The sequence below is a fragment of the Seriola aureovittata genome, chromosome 5 (assembly GCF_021018895.1).
Source record: "Seriola aureovittata isolate HTS-2021-v1 ecotype China chromosome 5, ASM2101889v1, whole genome shotgun sequence".
Taxonomy (NCBI): Eukaryota; Metazoa; Chordata; class Actinopteri; order Carangiformes; family Carangidae; genus Seriola; species Seriola aureovittata.
Genome location: NC_079368.1, coordinates 5024154 through 5042065, shown reverse-complemented (window position 1 = coordinate 5042065; position 17912 = coordinate 5024154). Strand labels below are relative to the sequence as shown.

General features: G+C 40.4%; 3 protein-coding genes across 4 annotated transcripts in view; 1 reads left to right on the top strand and 2 right to left on the bottom strand.

Moving 5' to 3' along the window:
• Window positions 1–151: 151 nt before the first annotated feature.
• ppp1cc (protein phosphatase 1, catalytic subunit, gamma isozyme) lies at window positions 152–4321 on the bottom strand. Its single transcript, XM_056375912.1, has 7 exons — window positions 3920–4321; window positions 3312–3443; window positions 2875–3105; window positions 2542–2646; window positions 2033–2256; window positions 1377–1511; window positions 152–823 (listed from the first exon to the last, which is right to left on the bottom strand). The coding sequence occupies exons 1-7, from the start codon at window positions 3972–3974 to the stop codon at window positions 734–736; spliced, it is 972 nt and encodes a 323-aa protein (XP_056231887.1). The 5' UTR covers window positions 3975–4321; the 3' UTR covers window positions 152–733.
• A 1134-nt stretch (window positions 4322–5455) lies between these two features.
• On the bottom strand, window positions 5456–8288 carry myl2b (myosin, light chain 2b, regulatory, cardiac, slow). The gene is made up of 7 exons (XM_056376180.1): window positions 8220–8288; window positions 6901–6990; window positions 6718–6793; window positions 6233–6337; window positions 6022–6100; window positions 5896–5944; window positions 5456–5811 (listed from the first exon to the last, which is right to left on the bottom strand). The coding sequence occupies exons 1-7, from the start codon at window positions 8220–8222 to the stop codon at window positions 5707–5709; spliced, it is 507 nt and encodes a 168-aa protein (XP_056232155.1). The 5' UTR covers window positions 8223–8288; the 3' UTR covers window positions 5456–5706.
• Window positions 8289–13119: 4831 nt separating this feature from the next.
• The window catches only part of cux2b (cut-like homeobox 2b), an 87682-nt gene continuing 82889 nt past the window's right edge, over window positions 13120–17912 (top strand). Inside the window, exon 1 of one of the 2 annotated variants that reach the window (XM_056376174.1) lies at window positions 13120–13558. In XM_056376174.1, coding sequence (XP_056232149.1) covers window positions 13496–13558 — 63 coding nt within the window. In that variant the 5' untranslated portion in view covers window positions 13120–13495. The remainder of the gene's footprint in view (window positions 13559–17912) is intronic. The other variant, XM_056376175.1, reaches the window with a different exon arrangement.

Below are 17912 nucleotides of genomic sequence, written 5' to 3'. Positions count from 1 at the left end.
ACTTTGCACTATATTCTGTCTCCCCCTTGTGGGTGTTGGCTGATGGGAGCCCCTCTTATCAAGCTTTTTTGGGCAGCAACCATTGCTGTTCAATCTTGCATTTCAGTTTCTATTGTGATTGTTCCAGAAGCAAATGACATCCAGATACCAATTTCCCCCTAAAATACACTCAGTTTATTAGAAAGATTTAGACATTACAAGAGTGCTTTCTTATTCATTTAATTTAGCACAAGACTTGTTTAAAAATGTGATGATGCAGTGTAGAGTCAATGTTCTATGACATGGACTGTAAAATAACTGTAAATAAAGTTTTACAGAAGTAAACAGGTGTTTGTGACTTTCCCCATCGGTTTTATAGTCATTAATACCCATTACTGACAGTGAGAAAAAAGATGACAAATGAATAAGACATGAAACAAACTGGAAAAATTGTGCACAGCTTCAAACAAGGCATTCCTGTGCATAAGTAGCCGTATTGTTACATTTTTCCTGATTGAACAGTCATATGTGGCAAAGACTAGCTGCAAAATGGAGTGCAAAACACCTGAGGTTTTCATGGTGACATATCAATTTACCCCTGTGGACAAAACAACAAAATATTTTGCTTTCATCGGGTAGGAGTGGATATCTTTTCATTATTGGCAGCATGAAGGATAACCAATCCTTCAAATGCAGAAGACGAAAGCAGAACAGAGGAGTGAGACTCCGGCCATTTGCCCCCCACCGGGCCCTCTCATTTCTTGGCTTGCTTGGTGACCATGTTGCGTGGTGGAGTCACAGGACGGCTGCCGTTGGGCTTCTTCTTCTCAGCTGGTTTCAAAATCTACAAAAGGAATAAAGAGAGTTGGAGATATTGAACTAGATACAAATGTTAACCCAGCACAATTTCAGATTCTTAGAAAACATTTTGGACATTTGTGATGTTCATTCTTTTTGTTTCAGATAAATAAACAGTAACAGATGGAATATAAAAAAGATAAAGTGGTCATTAAAATAACTGAAATCCAAGTAGTAAATTGGTAGAACTGCAAGGTCAAAAGTTACATTGTGTTTTTGTGAGTGTGTGCCTATTTGATAAATGTTGTACCTGCAGTAACAAATTTACTGGCATTTTGTCTCCTAATTCTGCACCTTGGTATAAATTCTTTTAGCAGGTCTACCTATTGGCCTTATATCTACCAAAAGAAGCTTAACGCACTTACACAATTAACACTAGGTACTTACACATTGTTAATACCTTGTACACTAATACTAACCAATTTGATGCGCCTCACTGTTGCTCAAATGAGCAATATTTTAAAGTTATCCAGTATTTCAAAATAAAGTGTAAATCATATTATCCTAAAATACCTAATGTACAAGTAAAGGCACTTCACCTGAAAAGAGCACATGAGGGTCTCATCCACGCTCATCATGGCACCAGCATTATCAAACTCCCCACAATAGTTTGGTGCTGAAAACAAAGTGACGAGCTGCCTCTTTGCGAAAAATTCATAGCCATCCTCAACAACCTGCAAGTAAGATTAACAGTAGAATAGTCAGGTTTACACACTGATTGAATGTTAACTGTACAATGTTAAATGTGAAGTATAGTAGATATCGTCTTGTGCAGTAATTCCCAACCTGGTGGGTCACCAGAGATGATTTACACAATTAGAAAATAGAAAACATATTTCTGCCACACAACTCATGTGTATCTTTCCCCATTTTTTTCCTTTAGATCAATTTTGATCTCTCTTCAGGTCTGTCATTTCTTTAAAATAAACAAACAAAAAATAAATCCAGTTGAATTGGTCACATCTATTACACATACGCAATCGAGGGTCACTAGTAGACACTGTTTTATTCAGCCAAAATAGATTGCGAATTTGTCCAGTGTACACGCACAAGTAATGTGTACAGTTCTTTGAACAGTGTGTGATGTCCTGCTTTACTAGTATCAGGTCAATCAGCATGTCCAGTGACCTGCCAGTACACAGCCACTTTACACAGTCACATTTCTGTTTACGGAGGTGGAGGGCAATGTGATTACCTGATGAGCACGACAGATCAGATCCAGATCATGCTTATGCAGGAACTTGGCCACAACCTCTGAGCCAAAGGTAAATGATACACCTCTGTCGTTCTCCCCCCAGCCCAAAACATCCTTGTCTGGATCAGACCAGAGCAAATCGCACAGCAGACCCTGGTCAGGCACATCAGTGGGGCGCATGATGCGTCTGATCTGCTCCATGGACTGAAGGTCAGGTGACAGTCCTAAACACAACGGCAGTAAAAGAGCAAATAAACAAACTGATATTGAGGTCAAAAACTATTGCGCATGGGTGAGGCCTACGTCAGTTGACAAACTGCAAAGGCAGCATTACTCAAGGACAAATAAGAATGGCTGACGTCAAAGTTAGACTACTTTGGACATTCTGCATATAACTAGTCCACAGTGGAGTTACTAGAAATGTGTAAATATAATATAATATACTTGACTTGAAAATGTTGGTTTTATCTTAAAAAACGAGAAGGAAAGAAAAGATAAAGAGAACCCACCACCGTGGCAGCAAAAGATCTTCTCATCAACAATGGCGGCAATAGGGAGGCAGTTAAAACAATCTGTGAAGGTCTTCCAGAGTTTGATGTTGTACCTTCGTTTACCTAAAACATTAAGACAACAAAGTAGATTTCAATCCTTCATTATCTCAAAGCGATAGGAACACTTCTTCCACTGTTGTTGTGTTGAGCTCCCCCATACAGCTCAATCAGCCATAGAGACTCTGTGTGAAGACTAAACAATCACATTTTTTGCTGCTAGGTACACTTAAGTCATGGTACTGGTCATGTTACAATACATTTTAGATGTTAAATTCAGTATATATTACTCACACTCATCATAGAAACCATATATTCTGTTGATTGAAGCACACTCATGGTTTCCCCTCAGCAGGAAGAAGTTCTCTGGGTATTTGATTTTGTAGGCCAGCAGAAGACAGATGGTTTCCAGAGACTGCTTCCCCCTGTCCACATAATCTCCCAGAAACAGGTAGTTGCTCTCAGGAGGGAAACCACCATACTCAAACAGCCTCAGCAGGTCATAGTATTGCCCGTGGATGTCACCTGCAGGAGGAGAATAAATTAATGCACTTCCAGCATTACACTGAATTACACATAGTTGTCTTTTTGAGTCATGATTTGTCATTGTCTGCCTGAAGAAATTTAGAAATGAAACCAGAGCCTCACCCTCACCAATCTTATATGACTATCTACTGTTAATTGGTGATTCATTCCTTTCTGATAGATACACACATATATGCAAATCTTACCACAAATCTTGAGAGGGGCCTCCAGCTCCAGAAGAATGGGTTGACTGAGAAAGATCTCCCTGGATTTGAGGCATAATCCACGAATCTCATTCTCCTGCAGCTGCACATTTTTGCCAGGCTTTGCTCCTCTGACTGCAACAAGACAACATAAACAAGAGGGCAGCAAACACAAAAGCTGAGCACGGTCACAGCTATGTTGACATTGTCTGGTACAGTATCGCTATCCTGAACCTGTGTGGGACATAATGTGAATATAGGGCAAGCTATTTGCCACGCCGGGAATGCGCAATGTTAGTGTTTGTGTGAGTGTGTGTGTGTGAGTGTGTGTGTGTGTGTGTGTGTGTGTGTGTATTTGACCAAGTAGATGTCGTTTCGTGCCCTTCAGGTACACTAACATGTCAAGCCTAGAAACAATTATGGTGAAAACAGACAGTTAACCGTATAAGATATGAATAATGTTAGCTAGCTAATAGTGCTAATTACATTACAAGATGTTTATAAGCATACGCCTGTATTTATTGCCGCTTGTCCACTGTTAGCGCCTGTCACAAACAGCATGCAGATAATCGAAGAAGTCTTATATAGGTAATATTTTAGCATTCCCTTACCTTCTAAAAGACGTTGGATGATACTGTCTATGTTGAGCTTGTCAACATCAGCCATTGCAACGTTTGCGTTATTAAAACCGACTCAGTCAAATCTAGGTCTTGGCGTTAACACACTTGTGAAAGCTAGCCCGCTAGCTATCCTAGCATTAGCTACCTAATGTTAGCTTCGCTGATTTTCCGGCTGAGGGTAAAGATGTTGATGTGACCCTGCTTCTGTTTAGCTGCTCGTTGACACTTTGGACGATCTAATAAGCTACTTAAACATCACAGTTTAAAAAATTTCTACATCCAATGTTGGCTTTTGTTGAGAAACGCGGACTAAAAAAAATAAACGTCAACCGCACTAGCCACTAGCTAGTGATGGTGTCCCGTCCCTGTTTTTTCTCTGCCGCACCTTGTACAGAGCTAGCCAGCTGCTTCAAGGAGGCTGCTGGTCGCTGCTCCGCTGCTGCCCCCTACTGTACTGGATGGAGAAAAGTCTTCAACCCGCTCAGAGAAAAGTGCGTTTGAGAAATTACTGTAAAAATACAAGAACAATATCAGCTCATCATCTTGATTATTATTAGTGGTTGGTAGGAGCGTTAGCCACTTTCTATACAAAAAATGCTCCTCCATACAATCAAAGGGCGAGTATGGTATTATCCCTGTAGTTACTTTATCAGCCTAATGAAGAATGTTCAGAATAATATAAAGACAGCACTACCTCAAAGCACAATAATAACATTAATATTATTATTTATTAAGATAATGGTTATATCTGATCATAACATGTTATAATGGTAAAGAATTTGTATTTTACAGTGAGTTGGTGCCATTAGCCTATATAACATTAGAGGAGGAACAGCGCTTATTACCTGGGGATTATAGCTTGTAGCTTAATTTTGGTAAGAATATAGCAGTGGTGAAAACATAGCACTGAAAGTAGCCAAGTATATATATATCTTCGAAATCAGCTTTCAGTTTAGAGCAGCCAGAGATCAGTTGCTGCATGAGGGAAATCACTCCCTTTGTCGACTAGACCTTTAACCTTTTTGACTGGACATATCTTTCATATTTTCTTTTTTTAACATATACATATCCTACAATGCCCTGCTTCATATTTATATAATTGAAGAGATTTACTCTGGGACAGGGGGACTTGTAGCTGCTGAGCTCAACTGGCCTGCATTTTAGTCCATGGCTGCACAGTCAGCACGGCACTAAAACTCAAATGACTCTATACGGCTAATTAAATATCACGACTGAAACTGCTTTCTGCTGCAACTATGGGCAACAAATCCACACACAAATATATAAAGATCTTTGTGAAGCCAAACGGAAAAGGTATTGTTTCTCACACTGGGAACATCTAACTTCCTCAGAGGCCTGCATTTTTAATCTAATTTCCACTGGAAACCTCCCTCATCCTCTAAACTTTATTGCCACAGTGCAAATATAAATGTGTGTGGATCTTCTTCAGAGCTCCCCTACTTTATTCATTCAGAAAAAAATATCTCTTATATGTCACGTCAGTAAATATGAAACATTTCCTTTTCTGTGGTCATATAAACTTTTAATTTCACCTATTACATATCAAGTAATTACATATACCTAGTGTAATAATATCCACAAAACCTATACATATAATAATTCATCAATAAATAATTAATGCATTAATACACAATTCTGAAAACAAATCATTGAAGCTGATTTTTTTCTGCTCTAGTCTGTGTACTCATGCACATATCTCAGCACAAACATGACCCATTGATTTAAATGTCCAGAGGGAAATCTCAGGAGTAATTGATCTATTCTTGGTCTTTTTCTTCGCCGTGTGTGATGACATAGACCAGGTTCTTGTAGTCCAGGTTTCCGGCTACATCTGGAGGGAATGCCGTAAACATCTGCTCCATCTATGGGCAAGAAATAAAAACAAATTGTTCTATTATTGAAGTTCAAAATGCTACAGTCTACTGTAACACTGTCAGAGCTCTAACCTCTTCAGGGGAGAACCTGTCAGCCTGGGTCGTCAGCATCTCTGTGATACTGTGAAGAGAAGCAGTGATGATGAGAAGACCAGGCACCCACCCCACTCAGCAACAGTGTACTAGGCAGTTACTCACAAGTCTTTCTTTAACGTTCCTTGACCCTCAGGATCAAAGACTTTGAAAGCGTTGAGAATGGTCTCCTCTGGGTCAGAACCTAAAGATGAACAGTGGCAGCTCTGAGTTCATGGAAAGTTAAAACGAAGGTAGTAATTTTTTTCCAAATTGCCCAAAACCGGTCCTTTTGAATTATTTACATTTATGATCATGTACAAAACTCTCAGCTCACCTTTTAGTTTCTCTCCAAACATGCTGAGAAAGACTGTGAAATTAATCGGCCCCGGTGCCTCCTTCAACATATCATCAAGCTCCTCTTGCTTCACATTTAAACGGCCTAGACAAGGATGGCAGAAAAGGTGGAGCAGGCTTTAAGGCTGCAACCAATGATTTTTTTAATATGCTTATTTTGTTATGTAATTAATAATAATCAATCAATAAAATGCCCATCATGATGTTCCTGAACTTTCCTCCAGGTTATGATCACATAAAACAGGGAAAAGTGAGAAATGCTCACATTTGACAAGGAAGAACTAGTGATTTTTGGGCATTTTTGTTTGGAAAAATTACTGCTAAGATTACATAATTATCAAAATAGTTTCTGTTAATCAACCAATTGCTTCAACTCTAAAAAGTTTCACAAATGGTTACGGTTATATGATAAATATGACAATGTGAGACCCTCACAACACAAAACAGACACATAGCTGGTCTTACCTAAAGCTGCAAACGTGTCTCTCAGGTCGTTCTTGTCAATGAAACCGTCTCTGTTCTGGTCCATGATAGTGAAAGCCTGTAGAGGTGTTATTGTGACATGCTGTTTCTCCAGTACGCACACATTGGGCACACGGTAAACTGCTCAATCTCAATATGAAAAAAAACATTTGGCAGAGCACTGACTTCTTTGAACTCCTGGATCTGGGCCTGTTCAAACATGGAGAACACATTGGAGCTGGCTCCCTCCGATTTTTTCTTTGCTTTCTTGGGTGCCTGCAGGGTTCGACAATGACACTCTAATTAGATCCAATACTAATGGCACAATCATCACCTGGCTCTCTGCTTCAGCTTCACTCATTATCGGTTTTACTGTGACACATGCACTTATGATAAGGAGCCAATGATCTGCAAACTTACCGAGTGTGGGGGCATTAATTGCACAACAGGCGAGGTTTATACCGGGGCACGCATTTCATTAGGGAGGATTACAAACACTGTCAGTTTGTTATGGAAATATTTACTCAAGCTTCCAATTTTGTGAGAATGCAGACTAAGCCTGGGGAGGGTGTGGTCCGCTGCTTGCACTCCCACAGTCCCAGGATCACATGAGGGATTATTCTATAGGGCCTGGGTGATGACAGGATGGTACACTGTGCCTTGTTTGATCAGAAATCCCTCAGAGGCAAGGATTATGTTGAGCTATTTACATGACTGCCAAGGAACTGTGAAAAACAGTCTAAGGGGATGCAGAGCAATGACATCATATTGCTTGGATTCACGGGCCTCTCGACAGCTGCTGTCTAACCCTTGTTGTGGATTAGCTCTGGAGCAGTTGTATATCTCATGGACGGGACCTCTGGTGCTCAGCTTCATTTATTTCTTTATTTTGTTTTAAGAGGATTCGTGCAATCATGGGAAGGGGAGGCAGAATTTGCTGTTTCTTGGTGTTGCTCAGTGCAGATCATGAAGGGACCAACAGAAACTTTAATGTTCAAAACAATAAGACGCAGAATCGTTGTTGACTTGCACCTGTTGCTCCTCTCCTTGTTTCCTCTCCTCTCCCATTCCATCTCATCTTCTCAAATCTCCTCTCCTCTCCACCTTTTTCCCCTCTTCCCCTTGTTTCCCCTCCCTGTTTCCTCTCTGTGCTACATTTACAAACTCATTTTTAAAATTTCATTATTGTGAGTACAGACAAAAATAATCAATAAATCATCAATAGGACAGTACTCCAGTTGTCCTATTGATGATTCTTTTTTTGTTGATCTGTATTTAGTACCCATGCGCATATTGACATGGAGTGTATTGATTCCTTACCGTTGGTGTGAGTAGAGCAAGATGTACAGTTCATCAAAACATGCCAGGACAGTGTACTATAAAAGTATATATAATATACTGTATACAATATACTATATAAACACAATAACAGAATGCCTCCTTATAGTCTGGCGGTGCTGTAAACAAAATGAAAAGCAATGAGAATGAAATCTCTGTCCACTCACCATGTTTGGGTCTTAGCTGGATGAGGACTGAGCAGTAGGTTATCCTTGCTGCTTTGTGATGGAGTGGCAGTCAAAACAAGGGGTAGATATACTGACCCCTCTCCCCTCTATAATGCCGCGTACTTATGGGCTATAAATACTCCATGCCTTTTTTAGGCATATACGCAGGTAAAGTGGACTATTCCCTCACTGCCGCCATTGTTGGAGTTCATGAGATTTAGGGATAATAGCCAAACGCACATACCCCATTACTGAGATCCAAGAATAACAGCATGACATAGCTTTGGCTCAGGAAGGACTGTTGTGTTTGTGACTGACAGTTGCACTTGATGGGATCCATCATCCAGCTGTCCTGTTAGTGGTCCGCAGGGACCCAAGCTATGCTATGATGGGAGCTGTTTCTTGGTAGCATGATAAACGGAAATGTTAGCTAAAGCTTTCTGAGCCCCAAAAAGACTTGATCCTAAACAGCAGAGGGCCGAGCGGTGGAACATGTTGGTGGGAGACACTGTTCATATGATGTGTTTCGTGAACAGTGTTGTTTAGTTTCTCACTTACAACAAAATTAGATGGTAATTCTCCACTTATGAGACTGAATTAGTTCAGACGCTGTTACACAGATCTTGGCTTTGTGTTCTTAACCAGTTGATAGATGTGTTTGATACATCATACATAACAGCGTATGAAGTGAAATGTTTGTGATAACAGTTGACTGGTTTAGTGGATTTCAAAATCAAGATATAGCACCATTAAAAGTCCACAAATTTACACACATCATAGATTCTTAATGTTTGAACTGTGAAGTAGAATGGTAGTTGTTTGAGAGCTGCGGACCTACATTTAGATAAAACACACACATATATACAGCCAGGTGACAAATTAAAGGATCAACCAACATTTGGTGGTGCAGAGTGTTGTCTAACACGTTAGTCCAAAATCTCCCATAGGTGTTGAATTGGGTTGAGATCTGGTGACTGTGAAGGTACCAGCATATGTTTCACATCGCTGTCACACTCATCAAATTACTCAGTGACCCTTTCGTGAGCTGTGGATGGAGGTATTGCCATCCTGGCAGAGACAACTCCCATCGGCGTAGAGAGGTTTCATCATGGGATAAAAGTAATCCACTCAGAATAACTTTATACTGATTTGCAGTGACCCTTCTCTCTAAGGGGACAAGGGGACCCGAACCATGCCAACAAAATGCCCCCCACAGCATAACAGAGCCACCAGATCCCCTCACTGTGGCGCTCAGGCATTCAGGCCTGAACCCGTTCTCTTGTGCATCTTGTTTAGAATATGGTGGAGGATGACTCATCTTCACCATGTCACCACTTTTCCCACATGTGTGTGATGAGGGGTTCATCCACAGCAACTGCCCCAAATCACAATCAACTGGACCTGCTCTGCATTTTTATACCTTAGATAGATGGATGGATAGATAGATAGATAGATAGATAGATAGATAGATAGATAGATAGATAGATAGATAGATAGATAGATAGATAGATAGATAGATAGATAGATAGATATGAACATAGCATGAAAAGCACAGGTGTAATCAGTAACCCCAATTAAAACATATTAAGACATTTTAATATGTCTATATATATTTCAACATTACAGACTAGTATTGTTCTTCAACCAGTCATTTACCTATGTTGTCCAGTAGGTAGTGCTAGCAACCCACAGCATTCAGCCTCTAAACTACCATGGAAATCTGATCTTAACTCACTGAATCAACTCACGGTTCTTTCTACATTTGTTGCAGCATCTGATTTTAAATAAATACTTAGTTGTATAGATTTTCCTATAAATCTTTTTCTTGGTTTATTGTAGATTTAGTTCCAATAAAACCACTTGGGAACTCATCTGCATCATGCACCAAATGAGGTATTTAATTATGTTCATATAATTTCTGTTCATAAAAATTGCAAGATATTTTCACATTTTCAAATTAATATTTTATTAAACCCTTATATGGTCCACTAATCACCAACCCAGTGAAATGTTCTTTTTACTACAGCCAAAGTGTAGATGCATTTTACATTATGTTGGTTCAGCTACATAGGACATGCCTGCATTTGTGGGAGTGAAAATAAAAAAAATGACATGATGTTCTGTATAACATGTGGGTTTTAACTCTGCTGTTTACATGAGACCCCTCTCTAGCAGTACCGACCCCAGGCTCTCTCTGTAAATAAAACTTTTACCAGGTTAAAGTTAGTTTAATAAAAAACAATTACTGCAATGCATATGATTATAATTTCAAGACTTAACCTTGCTCCTGCTTAAGGCTATGTTGTCCTACTGTTGCACATATGAGCAGAGACCTTTCACATTTTGTGGCATGCCATCACTTGATTTAGTTTAAACTCACTTATTTGGTTAAGTATCAGTTGAAATGGTAACCAAGGTCAGAGAAAATGACCTAAAAGGGTAAAACATTTACACATATTAAAAGTAAAGGAGTTATGCTCAAACCAAACCTACCAGAGTCAGGGTGCTAAGGTACTGCTAGTCGGACAGACAAACATAGGTAGGTCTATACGCTCCAGGACAAGAGACGAGGGGTCTTGTAGCAGTTGTAGCTGTAGCTTCTACAGAGAGTAAAATAAACAAGGCGCGGAGAATTTGCTTTGTAGCACTCTGGTTTCGGTGGTGCTATTTACTACAATAAAATCCTCAAAGGAGCTGCTATCACTCATCAACAATGTGACATTTTATTAAATATTTATAAAGAAATCCCTCATTCAGTGAAATACCTCACTTAGTGACCTCAACTAAACAATCATTTTCCTGCTCTTGGATAATTTCCCCTCTGAGCCCGCACTCCTCATTTGAAGTAACCATGCATTTCTTTGTAGATTAAGCTTTTTCAGGATAATGTATTAATTTGAATGAGGCGACAAGGTTACTGGGAGAGGCCCGCGGTGCTTTGTTGATGACAGCGGTGAATGTGGGGGTCAAGATTATATTCAGAAGTACAGAACTGATTGAGGCCATATTCAGCAGGCTGAATGTGGATTGGGGGGCCCGACACACAAAGCATCAGCACCTGGAGCTGGAGATTGTGGGTTTAAGTTCCACCTGGGTCCCAACAGAGACTGGGTGCTCTACATTCCTATTGAGCCAGAACACAATGTTCCTATCCGGCATCTGAAAATGTCTGTTATTACAAACACTTTGCTTGATCTGCAGGCAAAAAGAACGTTTTTTTTCTGTTTTGTTTTGTTTTTTTCTCTGGTGTGAGCAGGGTGCACTCTTGGGCACAGAGACAAGGTTAAAGCTTCAATTGAGAAAACAGTGTGTACTGCATGTCCTCACTTGAAGTGTCCTGGACGAGGGCTTCAGGCTGTTGCAGTGTCACTCTGCGCTCCAGCTGACACTGCCCCTTTCACCCCTCTGTTGAAGGGTGTGGGGTGTTGCTGTGTATGAGGAAACAATTGGTTAATTACATAAAGCGTTGTATAGTAATCAGATCCTTTATTCAACTGTTAATTAACATAAATGCTTAATTTTGGTTGATGGATGTTTCTAAAGTCAGGAAAATTATAAGATTTGCCCAAATTGTGGACAGATGTGCTATTTCTTAATTTTTTACTAATTATCTTGTCCATACCTTAATGAGTTGTAAAAATTAAAAACTGTCTTCTAACATTATCACACACATCCCTGTCTTATTTAAATCCAGCATTTTAGCTTTACCCCAGAGCCACATATAAAATGCAATAAGCAAAACTTTTAATAATCTTCCTTTGCTTTCCCCTGAGGTGTTTGTCTGTGGCAGAGGGATATGTCATTGCCCCCCCAGGGTGCTGAGAATATGACTCATGAGGATATTATTTTCTACCTGGAACTGATTTTCATAAGGGATATCAGCTAGAAGCTACTGTACACAGTGATGCTGGTGCATGGTGATCAGGAGGTGGAACGTGGACTAAACCATTGGTTTTGATGGATATGGTCACTCAGTGATAATGGTATAATTAATGGAGGAAATCACACAGTGCTCATTTGCACATAACCTTGCCTCTAAGATTGTGGTGTCAGCAGGGGGAGCACCTGGCACTGCTGTAGCAGTACAGCAGCCTACATCTGCTCCCTGACCAGAGGAATGAGTTATTTTAAGTCGACAAAGAACACCCTCATGCTTTATTAAGTTAGACAAAGTAAAATATGTGACACTCTATATCTGCTTAGGATGCTGCTGCCTTTAAATCATTAACACATTCTTTGGCAATTTCATAAAGACAGTTTTTAAAGTCATATTTTTATGGTCTTATATTGAATGAATGCATCATTTTACATTTATTCTTTTCTGTTAATATGAATGCACAGTTAGGAAAAACCCATCCAAACAGTCACTCAGGCTTTGACCATCTATAGCCAACAAATTGATCCACAATAATTCATATTGTAAAAAAAAAAATCATAATCATAAACATATTACATTTTAAATATTATCAAGTGGAGGCTGAAACGTAGGCTATTTCTTTTTTTTGAGTAGTTGGCTAATATAGCAAATGGATTTTCAAAATAATGTAAAAGTAACACTTTAATAATGTTAATTTATGAATTGCACTTTAAAAGACATTGCTGACAGAGAACTTTGCAGAACATTACAGTTCATTTTAGAATATTTATGTTAAATTTCCTTTAACAATATGTAAATTTAATATGCAGATAATTAGTCTAATTTGCAGTGTAATGAGAAAACAGTATGTGCACTAAGTGACATCCTAATAATAGTTAGATTGCATATGTCAATAATGTAACCTATTTTAATTTCTAACACGGCCTATAATTTTACTGTCCCATCTGCTCCTGTAATAAACACGCTAAAAAAAAAAAAGAGAAAAAAAAAGTAGGCTTGGCTAAATTCCCTGAACTCCACTAATCTACACATCATCTCCTTCCCTTTTCCAGACGGTATTGATCAACCCGGGCTTTACGTCAGTATTGATAACTTTGCCAAAGCAAAATCAAGTGCAATTGTCCAGTTAATGTTGGGGACGGAGGCACGGATACACTTGCTCTTTACTTTTCTCAAACCCGGGCAGTTCGCCAAAAATATCGTCTACTTTTTTCCGTCTCACTTCCACAAAAACATGTTGGCAGACTTGTCAAACATATCGGTGGACTCTCGTGTTAAGTCTGTTCGTTACTTTTTTTTAAAAGTGGGACCGGTGATCGTAAACGTTGTTTAACGAGGGGGAATCCAGCCCACATATTTATTGCAGCCGCTGAAAAAAATCTCCTCAATATCCCCCAAGATGGCCGCCGATGTAGGATCGATGTTTCAATATTGGAAGAAATTTGATCTACGGCGGCTTCAGGTTAGTGCTATTCTCACCTTTCTCGGCTTATTTTTCCAGCGGTATGTCTTGTTACTGTACTCGGGTGTGTGTTATCTCGTTTTGGGTGAATGTAAGGCGAAAGCTGGCGGTGTTTGCATTGATAGTTATTAGAAATTGATCCCTCTTCTGCCTTTGTTCAGTTCAATCATTGATCAGCGGTGGAGGGACCGTGGAGCAGCACAGCCTCTGTGTTAGCCACACCGATCTGGGATCAGCACCGCGGACAGCACTGATGTTTACATGCATTAGCTTTTCTGCTTTTTTACTCTTTATTGTCCGCGACAAGCACCGCCGTACTTACATGTACGGAAACTTTTAATGCGCCCCTGAATCCCTGTTCTTGGACGTAGGCTGTAACTTTTTCACCCAGCTTAATGTTTTATGCGGTTTGTGTCGACGGCCGTTGCGTTGCTGCTGCATCTTTCAGTAGGCTATAGTACAATTCTTGTAATTTTTTTTACATCTTTTTTTGTGTCTTGAGAAAATTTTGCATGTTGGGAAGTTTTATTTGTGATCTGGAAAGTTTATTTTGTGGACGTTAGTCATTCTGCTCGGACATTTTTACGATGAAATATCCTCCATCTGTGCAGACTGTAGATTTAGAGACGTTAGTCGTAGTGCAGCGTGTAACCAGTTAGTTGTTTAAAAGCGAGCCGTTAAGTGTTGAGACGTTGAACCGTTGGGCTGTAACGTCGCTGGCACAAATGTTTCTAATTAATAGCGTGAAGAATGTGGCAGGTGAGCAGTTTGTTTGTATCACAGCCATAACGTGTACCTACATAGTCCCATTAAATAGCATGTCAAGTCCGTAGCATATAGCTTAACCCGCTGAGCTGAAAGTGGAATTTATAAACCACAATGCTGACAGGCTTTACGTTTGTATTCCTGAAAGCAAACGTTGAAATAAGGTTGGGAAAGCTAAACGCTGTTTTCAGTGTCCACTCCCCCCTCCTCCTCTCTTCTCTCCTGAAGCCGCATAGGGCTGCTCGGCCGGGGGGGCTGTGTAATTGTATTCCCCGCTAATGTTTGTAAATCAGCCTCGGCCGGCGCAAGGGCACCGTCTCTGCCGTTTGACTGATGTTCTGTAACATGAGAAATGACAGGAGCATGGCAGTCCGGGTTCCTCGGAAAAGCCTACCGAGGAGGAGAAATCAGATCTGGTGGCTCTCGGTTGTCTTGTGCTGCTCGAGCCTTATTCCAGCTCCCAGCCGCTGGACCTCTCTCTCATCCAGGCTGGGATCCAGAGGGGCGAGGGAGCTATTGTTGTTGCGGCTTCATGTAGCGTCCTCTCTGCGGGCTCTCATCCTGATTCACTCCCGGCTCCATAGGAGCGTGTACCATTTATGATAGATGTATACATTAAAGCTTTTTCATTAAATGTGACTGACTAACCTGGGAGCTCCATCTGAACTGGCCCTTAAGGATGCCCGAGCCATTACCTAGTGTCATGAGCAGTGATGTAGTGGTTTATAATAAAAAGGGAGCCTCCAGTCAGTAACCATTATAAGGCATACAACCACGGATATGAAAGAACAATTCATGATACCTACAGAAAAGTGTTAATTGATGCTTGTGTCCCCTTGATTGACCCTATCCTCATGTTAAATGAACCACTTACTAAGAAGCAGTAGTACCTAGGATTGTTGTCAGCTTATGAAAATGGATAAACAGTTCCACCAATGAGGGAGAGGGGGAATAGGTTTACCTCCAATGCATCCATGTCCTATAGGCTTTTGGGTTATATTCCCATAGTATGTAAACCATAAGTAAAACACTGCTAATCACCTGCATAACAGGTTCCTTTGTAAGCAGTCTTCTTATGTGTATTAGCCCACACAGTCTCAGGCTTAAAATTTAGATATGCTCAAATGCTCATATGGATAAAAATGTAATTTTAGAAACTGAATGGTGTATACTTCTACAGCTTTGTCTTTGCTCTTGTTCAATGCTTTTGAACCCGTTTGTTGGGGTTTGTCATTGTGCTGGTGATGATGATTTTACAGGTGATACAGATGGGCTACAGCACACTATACACATGCATGTGTTGAAAGTGGAAACACTTACATTTTTTACCAAAATTCAGTTTAACGTTGAAACCATTACTATTTCATAGGGCTAGCTTGGCTCTGATCACACTCTCTTATTGACAGCTGCTCTGGTAAATATTCTTACAAGCCTCTGGTTGCATACATGCCTGTAGCTTAAATGTGACACCCTTTGCTACATGTGTCAGAAATCAATTAATTCACTTATTTCTCATTCAGTCATGGTCGGAGCTAGTTTCTTGCAGTGTAAAATCATTACAGCTGTTTCGCCTTCTGAGTTCATATAGAACACTGCTCTTACTATATCCGAGGACATCCACAAGCTATTTATTTTAGCGGCTCACACTGGAACGTTTATTTTCTCATTACAAGTTATTATATCAGTCGACTGAGTGTGCAGTTTTTTAGTGTTTGTGCAGTGGATTTGTGCCTCCGAGTTGTACAGGATGAATAATTCACCTGCAGGCTGATGAAAAGAGGGCAGGGAAAGTGCGAAGCGCTGAGGTGGAGTGACCTTGGTTCCTGCTGGCTGCAGGTCACCCGGCCGTTGCTGTGGTAATCATTCACACCAGCCAGATGGCATTTCCGTGGGTGAGCATGAAAAGGACGGGTCAGGGTCTGTCCTGCCAGGTCCTGCCAGGCCCAAAAACAACTCTGGGCCAATACGGTACCTGGAGAGAGAGCGTTGGGCCTGTAGAAACACATTGCAGAGCCAGGTGATGGGAAGGTGTGGTTAAACCAGGTGGAAATGCAGTTTGCTTACCATCATGAGTTTGTTTACTCCTGCCATCTGAATTTATTACACATATCGCTTCCTTTAATTGTCCTTTAACCACACAGAAAAATGCTTTGCATGGATATCATCAAATCATACCAAAAAGACTTGTATTTGGATTTACTTACGAGAACTTGCCATGACTTTACTACCAGCTACTTTAATCCGTCTGTTGTTTTTAGTGATGTCGCAATGCTGCGCTCATATGGCGAAATAATGCTCCGCTTATTTGTTACCATTTCTTAGCCTTGTTTCCACTCTCTCTTCCATGAGTCTAAAAGGCAGTGGGGTTTTAGATCAGGAACAAAAGCTTGTGATTGTACTACATTTAGCATGACTCAGTTGCTCTGGTGTCAGCTCTAATCCACACACAGAAACAACAGTATTGCCAAACAGTGAAATTGCTTTGCAGCCTGTGAGCCTGGCTGCCTCCGCTGCCAGCCTGCTCTGTGTGCTGTTTGCCAGTAGCTCCCACACACACGCACACACGCACACACGCACACACGCACACACGCACACACGCACACACAAACACACACACACACACACACACACACACACACACACACACACATGCACACACACACACCAACCCTGCAATCTCAAATTGGCTGTGAAAATCAGTCTCTGTCTTCCTTTCATTCATGCTTTCATATGTTTGTTTGTTGATATTGTTAATGTCACATGCATCAGTATAATCTCATTGTAGTGGAGACTAAGTAAGTCCAGAGCGCCTCACATCTTGTATTATTTATCATAATGACTGTATCATTTCATTCAAATGCTGTGATAGACATAAAAGGCTTTAAAATTGACCTCCACAGTTTTTGCCATATGTGCTCATTATTTCAAGACTTGTCTTTTTGTTGTCAGGTCTTTAAAATCTTCAGCAGATTAAGTGCTATGTTTAAATGGAAAAGCTGCCCCATCATCATAATCAACACTGGTTTGCCTCTCTTATAAATATTTCTTAACATGCTTTCATTATCACCTCTACTGTGAATCGATGGATGGGACGTTGTCTGTCACGGTCCCACATCCTTCGGGTTGCCCCTCTCTTCCTTTGACAGTGACAACAAAGCAAATAAGAGAGAGGGGAGCTTTTACAAGACTATCTGGGGCAAATTGAGATGTGAAATCCAGGAGCCATAACCCTGGTGCATAAAATGCAGCGAACATTAGAGAGCGAGAGGAGTGAAACAGACTTCAGCATTAAGCTGTTTAACCTCTCTGTGTAGCATTAGTGGTAGAGACTTCAAAGCAGATGCTTCAGCGTTGGAAGCAGAATGACAAATGGGTTTAGAGACAGCTACGGTGAGCATTCTCACAGGAAGACTAGGCCTGTCATTAATGTCAGCTTAATCACTTTGACCTTCCTTCAAGTAGATTTCCATACCTATCCAATCATTTTGCCTTGCTTGTGCTCCTATTTGCAGACTGCTGTATGTGCTGCTGTTTGATAAGCCAGGGTGTGATGATGTTATTGTCTATATCTGCGATTCTACTTGAAATA